The 10285-nt window shown below is 48.9% G+C and overlaps 1 protein-coding gene and 1 long non-coding RNA gene across 2 annotated transcripts; one reads left to right on the top strand and one right to left on the bottom strand.

Moving 5' to 3' along the window:
• Nucleotides 1–9: 9 nt before the first annotated feature.
• On the bottom strand, nucleotides 10–1778 carry LOC137898938 (uncharacterized). The gene is made up of 4 exons (XR_011105622.1): nucleotides 1697–1778; nucleotides 1431–1503; nucleotides 947–1058; nucleotides 10–141 (listed from the first exon to the last, which is right to left on the bottom strand). It is a non-coding gene; the product is annotated as an uncharacterized lncRNA (long non-coding RNA).
• Nucleotides 1779–4068: 2290 nt separating this feature from the next.
• klf15 (Kruppel like factor 15) lies at nucleotides 4069–9245 on the top strand. Its single transcript, XM_068742513.1, has 2 exons — nucleotides 4069–5291; nucleotides 7433–9245. The coding sequence occupies exons 1-2, from the start codon at nucleotides 4069–4071 to the stop codon at nucleotides 7599–7601; spliced, it is 1392 nt and encodes a 463-aa protein (XP_068598614.1). The 3' UTR covers nucleotides 7602–9245.
• The last annotated feature ends 1040 nt before the right edge of the window (nucleotides 9246–10285 follow it).

Here is a 10285-nt window from a genome sequence, read left to right on the forward strand (position 1 = left end):
AGTTTTTTGTTCAGAAAAAAAACTTTATTTGTACCAAACCAAACTTGAGAGGGTTCCGCAGTCGGGGGGCGGAGCTTCATCTGGGTCCGGTGGTGCCGTCGACGCCGTCGTTGCCTTACAGACGCCTCGACGGTGCGTTCCCTGCGTTGTTTAAAGTTATTTTAGTTGTGATGTATTGAGATTTATTTTTCTAAGTCGGCAGTGAGTCCAGATCAAAGAAAAGCGACGCCTGTTTATATTTCCATTATTGTACCGAGCTAGCCGTCTGATAATCGTTTTATCTGCTTATTTATTGTTTCGCTGTGCGTTGAGAGAACGGATTAAAGAATCGAAGCACAGTCGGGGGTCTGGGATCGACTTGGCTTGTTTGTGTCATATAGAATTATAATACATTTTCTGCTGACAACAGGAACAATTTAAATGTGAGCCAAAAAAGAATTATCTGTATGAATGCTAGCGGTTCTATTTCCACTCGGCCGCTGTGCGCCGTACCGCATCTCGACCAGCAGATGGCGCTGACGGCGTCACCCAGAGAAGATTCAGACACGTTGAATAATCACCAGTGAAAGGTGATCAGGATTTATATTCCCAGTCTAATCCCGATCCTGGTTGTGGATTTAACTTAATTTAACCACTCCGAGTTGAAGGGGGTTTATTATTAACTAGAATACCAACCCTGAGATCAAAGGTTTTTGGTTTGTTTACAGACTTCAGATTCATTCCACTGTCGGGTTTTAACCGGTTCATGTCCAGAGGAAAGCGGGTCTGAAGGATTAGGCTAAAGTCATATATTGGGAGTTTCATTTTAAAACTTCCTTGACAAAGTTATTCCAATATAAAGGAATTTCCCTTTGGGATTATTAAAGTATTCTGGGAGTAATGGCAGCGTGGTAGAGCTCCGGTTTGTCCGCCCTTGAAGAGCGGTGTGGGTGTAGCTCCGACTGACCTTGACCCACACTTGACCTCTGGCCGCCTGTTGAAACGGTTGCAGAACAGCAAATGGAAAATATGCAGAAGAGTCTGAAGTAGCTGCTCTGGGACATCCCGTCCTCCCCCTGCTGATGGAGATCACGTGACAACGTTTAGATTAGAACGTGCACCTGGAGGGTGTTTGAATTGTTACACCGTATTTCCACCAGGGGGCGCCTACGGGTTTATGTTTACAATGTCAGCTGATCTAAATAGAGAGGAGAAATTTAAAACGCTTTCTGTTAACCACCGGATTAGGATGAGATAAATCCGAGATTTTTTGTTCAAGCAGAATAAGATGTTAATGAGAATAAAATAAACTTTAGGTCCTCTTTTAGTCAAATAACCCGCTGCGTCCGCTCCGCACAAGTTTAGCTCAAGAGACTGGATGACGTTAATCATAAACTGCAGATCAGGTCTGACCAGGAGGAAGTCCATCATCAAAGAGTTTAAACTCTCACCTTCATCCTCCTCCTCCTCCCGACTGGCCCCCGTGGCGTGTTTTTGACTGCTGGATGGTTTCTTCTTTCTGCTCTGAACAGATTTACATTTTACCACCGAGTCCTTGAACCCACAGAACATTCAGCGTTAAACCAGAGAATATGAAGAAAGGTTTATGTTGTAAATCAGCCTGATCGATATCGGTTATCTATTAATCTGATCTCCTGCGTGTTTCTCTTACACAACCTGTCAATCAGTCATTGAACAGGCTGTGATGGTTATTTACCACGACGACGGTCCCACATGTTGATCCACGCAGCAGCGCCTGCGAGCGCCACGCAGGGCGGCCCCGCCTCCGTCCCGCCGCGTCCGGCCAATGAGAGCGCGGAGCGGGGACGAGCCTTCGGACGCAGCCTCTCTCCGGTGACCCTGTAAGGTTCCCGGCTGTCATGTGACGCGCGCATAGTAACCCAACCTGCGCGCCGTCCGGACCGAACGCTCCCGCTGCATGGCGAGTCTCAAGGGCAAAGCGACCGGATACAACGGCTGCCTTTTGCACTGGGATTATAATTTGCGTTAACCGGACCAGGTAAGGCGCAATCCGGATGCTTTCGGTCACGTCCCGGTGGATTCGTGGGCGGAAACGCGCGCGCGCGCGCGCGGCGACTCGGTGCCATATGCTGCAGCGGGCCGGACGAAAACATGTTTACGTTGAAGAGCGGAGAACGCGCGCCGACTCACGCGTCACGCGTCATGCGTGAGGAGGCGGAGGGCGCAAAAACACCCCCACGTTGATCGGTGTTTGGGACTATTATGGGATGGGTCAGGTTCAATGAATGAATTTGGAATCGGTTTGGGTTCTGTTTGAACTTTTCTTCTGCTCAGGCTTGCCTGCAGAATATGACGTCACGGTAGCTACTATTGAAATGTGACGTCAGAATCACAGCTCCGAGGCTGCGGCTGTTGGAACATCGTTTGAACATATTCCAAAACGCGCGGTGGAATTCTCGGGCGTCCTTTACGCGGCTCTGATTCTGACTCCTGATTTGTTGATTGGGTTTTCCCAAAACATTCAGAGACAGCGATTGGTCTGATTTTTACTGCTTCATAATAATTGCCCCATAAACAAACAGGGCAGGTGATTTACGCACGCAGCCGAGGCGCGCCTGCTGCTCCCGGCTGCCTCATGCGGTTCCTGCTGATAATGTTCTCACTTTCTACCCCCCCACCTCCTCTTGAACGGGTTTACTCTCGGTCAGTCAGACCATGGAGGGGCCCCTGAAAAGGGAGGGCGGATAGGAGGAGGAGGAGCCGGGGAAAGTGACCAACGCTCTCCGTTCCAGGAAAATAACCTATTTTTGAAGCCTACAGTAGGACATTATCAAAAATAAACGTGATCAAGTGAACCATAAACGCAATTAAGTAATTGCTGCCGAGCCACAAAGGACAGGCTTGTTCTGTAGGGCATAAACCTAAGACTGTCCAAAGTGATAAAGTTGTTCAACAACATCAGGAAATGGATGATTAAAGACTCAGTCGCAGTAATGTCGTGTTCTTAATAAGTGAAATAAGGATTTCCTGAAGCATCAACAGTCATAAAGTACCTCTGCTGGTCCGACGAACAGTCCTAATCAAAACAATAGCAACATTTATGTTCATTATGGTTCACGAAGAAGCAGCTCCAGTGTTTTGAGAAGCTGGAATATCACGTTTGTTAAGACAGGAAGACGGTCCTGGACCGCTCCGCGTGGAGCTAGCAGGTTCTGACTGGTCAGCACGGGCCAAACGTAACCACTGTAATCATTCTCTAGTCACGTTTAGACTCCTAAGAGACCCTGTTCTGAGGAGTGCTTGGTGGCTGAGGGGACGTCCACCTCTGCGGTCGGAGGCAGGATGGAGAGTCGTGGGTTGAGTTCATGAGACAGAAAAAGGCATAACTAAAATTTCAGCTGCCTCTCGTGACCTTTGCCATCTATCTAGGCTGGGAATGATGAAGCTTCAAATTGCAAATATTTTTCTTAATCTTTTGTATTTTCTGGATTTCATTGACAAAAAATTATATATATAAAAAGAAGAATCCTTTTGACGTGGGAGCAGAAACACAATCAAACGTTAGCGTGCAGATTTAGCATCCGTCGGCGGTGTCGGATGCGTTTCTCGCCGTGCCGAGTCACTGATTTCCATGTGGCTGCTTTTCAAGCGACCATCGATTTGAGAGTCTGAAACGATACCGCAGCATTTTACAATCTGCTGTCGCAGACTGCAAATAGCGTCCCGTATAGGATGACAGACGGGTCGGATGATAGGGGGGCGTGTACATTTTTCAGTACCCGGTACTCTTTTGCTCAAGTCAGACTGTTCATGTGAATTTGCACAGTTTGCACACGTGTGGTTCAAACTAACAGACTTCTCGCTGTCTCTGTTTCTATTTAGACACTAGATCCTGGCTGGAGGCCTTGGATTGTGAGACACTAACTTTTTCCAGCCTAAGAGAAAACGCCAGGTGGTTCGCTATCTCGCTCCAGTCGGAAGCTTGGCCTTGCCGACCTCGGGTTCGTTTGACCCAACTTTCCCAGCAGTGCAAGGAATAATCTCACACATTGTCCTGAGCTCAGACCCAGAGTCCAACGAGAGACAGCGATTTGGCATTGTCCAGGGATGGTCGATCATTTGGAGAGGAGTTGGAGAGTCGGAGAGGAGACTTTCCTTCCTCACCGCGGTTCTCCGCCGGCGTATCGGCTGTCAGACATGGTGACAGATCTGGGCTCCTACCAGGTGATGCAGTCGCCGTTTTCAGAGGACGACCTTAGCGAGTCTTCCAGCCCTTGTTCCTGTTCCAGCCCAGACTCCCAAGTGCTCAGCTCCAGCTATGGCAGCAACTCCAGTGCTGAGAGCCAGGATAGCATCCTGGATCACCTGCTGTCCCAGGCCTCTCTAGGAGGCGCCAACGGCGTGCAGACAGGATCTGTGGCGCCGATACCATTATCCACTTTTCTCTGGGACTCACGGAGAGAGAAGTCCTCCAAACGTTTTGACTTCCTCACTTGGTCCAATGTGGAGACGGAGGAACAACTCGGCTCTTTCCAGCCCACGCTGGAAGAAATCGAAGAATTCCTGGAGGAGAATATGGAGGTGGTAACAAAGAAGCAGGACAGCAGGGAGGCTTACCCTGGGCTGGGAGGGGGGCTGGAGGAGGTTTTGGGTGTAGAAATTGGCCTGGAATTGTGCACGGAGGTCTCAGCTGTTCCTAAACTGGAGCCAGAGGGCAAGTATTCGGAACAAACTGTCCTCACTGCTGACTTTGTTCCTACTTCCTACGCTGAGACCACAACTACAGACAACCCCTCGCTTGAATCCCGCACAGAAGCCAAGAAGGCATCCGGCGGCAAATCATCGACAGACAGCGGCACAGACGGCAGCGGGATGCCAGTCATCCTCCAGATCCAGCCCCTCCAGATCAAGCAGGAGCCAACAGTAGTGCCTGTCCCCCCGGTGACCCAGCCCCCACATCCCACGCCGGCCTCAGACATCAAAATTGCGCAGCTCCTGGTCAACATCCAAGGTCAGACCTTTGCCCTGGTGCCCCACATCCTGCCCTCCCCCAGCATTACTCTCTCCTCCAAGTTTGTACGCATTGCGCCTGTCCCCATTGCAGCCAAGCCCCTGGGCTTTGGAGATAACCCAGCCGGCCAGGGGTCGGGGATTCTCCTCGGAGGTCAGAAGTTCCAGAAGAACCCAGTGGCGGATCTTATCAAAATGCACAAATGCACTTTTCCCGGCTGCACCAAGATGTACACCAAGAGTAGCCACCTGAAGGCCCACCTGAGGAGACACACGGGGGAGAAGCCTTTCACCTGCAACTGGCAGGGCTGTGGATGGAGGTGGGTACCGGCGAACACTCGGCGCTCGCCCCGCCGGCAACACCGCGGCCTCTCGTGTGTGTCTTTGTTATCTCTCCAGATTAGCCTCAGTGGTTGAGAGATATTTATGACCGTTACATAAAGCCCGTTTAAAGGTGCTGTTTGTTCTAGCCTGAGCACCAAACATCCGACTCCATCGTTGCTCTGCATTACTTCAGAGGGCTTAACCCCGCCTTGTGTTAGCGCTGTCTATCTCTGAAGGCTGCAGCAATAACTTGTCGGTGGGCCGTGTCAACAGAGCTGAGCGTAGCACAGATTTGAACTGACACTTGAAATGACCTGTCTCTTTGAGGGTCATCTATCAGCAGCGGCGGGAGGGGATTTAGAGTCTTGAAGTCGCCCCCCCCCCCCCCCCCATACCCTCTTAAAACTCCACGAATGTCGTTATTCCTAAAAGGAAAACGGGTTTTCTGGCTTTGGCACAGTTATCAAAGACTCTGTAATAGAAACACGCTGGTTTTTGTTTCAGCGATGCTCCAGAGCCGATGAGCTCGCACACCCTCCAAAGCGTTAATCGGAACGTTGTGAGGCAGCGGAATATCGACAGGTTTGCGTGTTTGATCGCACCTCTCGTCAGCCGGTGCGATATCCGCCATGTGTAAGGAAAACGGGGTTGTAAACTAAATCTGGGAGGCAGCATGCGGGCTGCGATCACATGGGCACGACGTTGGCACCTCCTGTTGAGGCTCGACAGCTGTGGAGGTGTTGGGGTGGCGTGTGTATTCTAAGTATAAAGATCTAATTTGGAACCCGCCGTGGGTAATGGAGAGGAGCAGAGAACTTCTTCCACCGGGACATTTCTCTTCTCACTGAAGTCACGAATTCATCTTGCATTGATTATCCTGAATGTGTGTGTCTGTGTTGTACAAGCGCGACTTACACTCGAGCTCGGTTTCTCTCCGAAGGTCATCAGACCGTTGAAAAGAGTTCAGCGTTCCACTCTACCTAATCTAATCTGTCTAATCTGTAGACAGTCGGGGATGGGTTGTGTGTATCTTTCGGATTTAGATGAATTTAGATACACGTGTCAACGTTAAGCCGTCCCTGGGGGAGACCAGCCTGACAGGAGGCCCTTCCTTTAAATATAAAATCAGTAATGTCCCTTTAACGCTTCATGGCGGTCTCTTGGAGTGTCTACTAAGCTGGCAACCCGCCACCAGTCATGTACTGTACTTGTAATGCTGTGTGTGTCCTAATCCTGGAGCGGAGCTGCAGTCGTGTGTGTGCAGTAGTCATTTAGGTTGTGTGTTCCAGCTAACAAAGGGCACTTGTCTTTGGACAAAAGGCAGGATGTAGTTTGGATGCAAGTGTGTGTGTGTGTGAGAACCAGTGTGAGCGTAACCCCCTCCATGTGATGGAGGGTAAATGAGGGGGGCCGACCAAAGGAAAAAAAAGGTGGGGAGAGATGTAAGTGGAAGGGTTCTCAGTTTTGCACACAATCATTTGAAGCGAGAAGCCGTGAGGAAGTGGAGCGAACAAAGACAAAGTGTTGAATAGTTACCATGACTGTGGGCTCGGAACGTCCCGGCTGCCATGCTGCAAAAAGAGGGAAGAGAGGGATCAGTCAGGGTCCCCCATGGGAGGAAGAGGGATGAACAGCTGGACGGAAAGACGACCCAACTCTACTGTATTCAGAAATGTACTCATAATTTTTTCACCTAAAGTTTGACATTTTATGTCAACCTCATGTTCCAGTGACTTTTTGACAGGAAGGCTCCTTTGGCTGCAGCCTGGAAGCGGTCCAATGAGTTTTACATCAACATGTCAGGCATTCTTGCTTTAGAGTAGACAGACAATAAAGCTGTGTGGCTGGATGAAAACCAAAAGTTGGGAAAAAGAGGAAGTCGCCAGAAGTAAATGCAAGATCGAGGTTGGGTTGCGTCATTAGTGCGTGTTTATTCTGCATGGAAATGCTCATGGCAGATGTTGTTATTCATTCAGAAGCACTTCATCGTGAACAGAGCGGTTTAAGAAAACAAAACAAGTTTGTTGTGTAAAGGATTTACATCCTTGCAAATGAAAATCCAAGTCAGGTGACTCTGGCTTTGACTTTCTCCAGTTCTTTCCCGATTGTTAAAAACGTCTTCTTCTCCCTGTCTCAGGTTTTCCCGGTCAGACGAGCTGTCCCGACACCGGCGGTCCCACTCGGGTGTCAAGCCCTACCAGTGCCTGGTGTGCGAGAAGAAGTTCGCTCGCAGTGACCACCTGTCAAAGCACATCAAAGTCCACCGTTTCCCTCGAATAAGCCGAACAGTCCGCAAGGCAAACTGACTCCTGACTCGGATCGGCGGGAACGCTGAGATCGCTCTCATTCACAGGCGTGACACGTGGGCGTGAATGTAAATCTGTCAGTCTGGAAACACGCCTCGCTCTCCGTTTCAACGGTCTGTGATTGTTCTAAGTTATTGTGCGAAGGCGAGCCAACGCTGTCCCAACCTGCAAACCGCTCCGGGTTGTTGTTGCCGTTGGCGTTTGCTGTGGTGTCCTTCTTCTGCTTGTTCTGTCCTAGTCGCCTGCCTCAGCAGAGGATTAGCTGAACTGTGTTTCATTCATTCTGGATTAGCTGATTGTCTTGGTAAAAGCCTCCACGACTGTTTCACCTGGAATAAAACAGCTGCCTTTATCGCCCTGAAAGCCGCCAACGTCTTGGACATTCCTCGTCTCACGCGGTCTTCAGGAAGTCGGAGTGAAGTTCGTTCTTATCCCCACCGACTCCTTCCAGAGCAGTTAAAGCTCTGTCCTGTTTTTTTTGCTGCACATTAAGGCCTTTTTGTTTTTTTAGAGCTGCACAATATAATGTTGTTTTTTAAGAAAGTCAACCCTCCCAGAGACAATCATTTTTTCTTGGATATTCAGGGATGTTATAATTCACTAGTTTTATTGCGAAACATAAAATATGTATTTTTTTGGTAAAATCTTTCAATCACCATGACGACATGCCTACCGCCTTCGGAGACATTGCGTTGCTGATGCTGAAACGATATATTGTGCAGCCCTAATGCTCCACTCAGCTTTGTGTTGACGAGCTTGGCGTTAGCCGCTACAGCGTAGACACGAGCCGCCAGCCGAGTAACAGAGAAAGGGAAGAGTGGAATGACAGAGCAATGCAAGAACTGCAAATGAGAATCAAAATTAAAATGTTATGTGCGCAGCGATTGTGAAATCAGCCCGTCTGGTGGGTGTTAAATGATTTGTCATTGTGTTGTTAAGCTAAATCATGGGATCCTTACTGGACAGCCGAGCAGGTTGGAAACTCAGGCTTTTAACGATCCGTATTTGAACGGACTGCTCAGACTATGTCATAATATCCATGTCAGTAAGTCCATCGCCATGGAAATGGACGTTTCTATTATTCCAGATCATTTTTTTTGCTGATGATACAAAATCTGCCTCAGCTCAGTTTTTTCTGTTACGGGACATCCTGACAGCCTTTGACCTCTGCCAGCATCGATGTAAACTTCGATGGACACACTACCCACCATGGTGCTGAACTACCTGGAGGATAAGCTTCTCAGAAGAGTCGATGACTCTTTCTAATTCCCTAAATCAATTGTGCCGTGCTCCCCCGTGAAGGCACAGGAATGTGGCGATGTCTAAGTCATGTATTAAAAGCGACAGCAGGGGTACACAACATTGTGCATCATTCCTTTCATTCAATTTTTGAATTTGCAACGCTTGTGCGAACGCAGGTGTTTTATCGCATCCTATGAATGTATGTAAATATGCAGAAGTGTACAGCGCTGCATCCAGGAAGTACGCAGAGACTGTTCTGGTATGACATCATGAAACAAATTAGCAGTTGTGAAGATTTCAAGTGTAAGCCCTAAATGTGTACATAAAGATTTCAGAACATATGAGTACAATATATTTTTCTTTGTTCTATCCGAGATGCATTTACAAATAAAACTGAAGAGAAACTCGCATGTCTACGTGGTCTTTGGTCAAGACTTTCACATAATCAACAAGAGGAGGTGGGCTTGTCTTATGTCGAAGGCCCTTAGGGTCAACCTTCCCCTGTTCCCTTCCAGCCACATCCATCCATAGGTCATGGTGGCCGCAGGACATGCATGGTGTTCCAGCTGTCCCTCTACTAAGCAACGTTTTCCAGCTCCATGGCTTGCGGTATTTCCAGGCCAGATGAGATATGTAATCCCTCCAGTCATATCTAAGTCTTCCGAGCTAGACTTGGCTGGAAAACCTCCAAAGTTCAAATTCCCATGGCGTCAAATACCGACATTTCGTCATGCCCCTCGGCATCTCGTAGAGGCACACAAAATACTCTCAAGCATTTAGACGAGGACGGCAGAAAGCCTCCGACAAGCCAGGGACAAACCGCAGGAATTTAAAGACTGTGAATGAGGAAGTGTTGGGAACACTCAGTCAACACAAGCCTAACCGTTCACATCCTTCAGCCGCAGAGCACTAGAACACTGAAACACCTGAAATGGTAAAACATCTATTCTTGCCGGGCAGCCACTGCTCTGGGATGTAGCTCGCAATGGTGGTGACTGACGTAATCATTGACAAGCGAGTCCGGTCGCTAGGTTGGGTATTCACGAGGTGGATTGATCAGTTTCTGAAATAGTTTCAAGAAGGAAAACGCTTCTGCTCTGCCTGAGGACAAATGCTTGGGAGACAGTATTTTGTCCACCTACCGTATCTTATCAGTGTTCCCGCCATCTTTATGGTGTTCAGACAGGCTCAAGGTTGCACAATGATGGCTGGACGGGACATCGCCTTCCGCCTTTGTCTGGCTGATTCATTGGCTTTACCGACTGCAGGCAGGAGAATTTTTCAAGAGCTGCGCAGAATCTACCCGGCGTGCGGCGATTTAATGCTTGGGTGCGAGGCAAGGCTGCTTATCTCGGACGAGTTTGTGAGACTGAATGCAGGTGTATCAGCAAAAGCTGAGGTTGCTCAAGCTTCCACAAGGAACCCGAACCCGAACCCATTTC

Source organism: Brachionichthys hirsutus, chromosome 8, assembly GCF_040956055.1.
Source record: "Brachionichthys hirsutus isolate HB-005 chromosome 8, CSIRO-AGI_Bhir_v1, whole genome shotgun sequence".
Lineage (NCBI taxonomy): Eukaryota > Metazoa > Chordata > Actinopteri > Lophiiformes > Brachionichthyidae > Brachionichthys > Brachionichthys hirsutus.

What these genes read in the sequence shown, in the direction of transcription:
- klf15 (XM_068742513.1), top strand. Translation starts at nt 4,069, where the DNA reads ATGGTCGATCATTTGGAGAGGAGTTGGAGAGTCGGAGAGGAGACTTTC. An exon ending in TGGCAGGGCTGTGGATGGAG is followed by an intron (nt 5,292 to 7,432) that starts GTGGGTACCGGC and finishes TCCCTGTCTCAG; the next exon opens with GTTTTCCCGGTCAGACGAGC.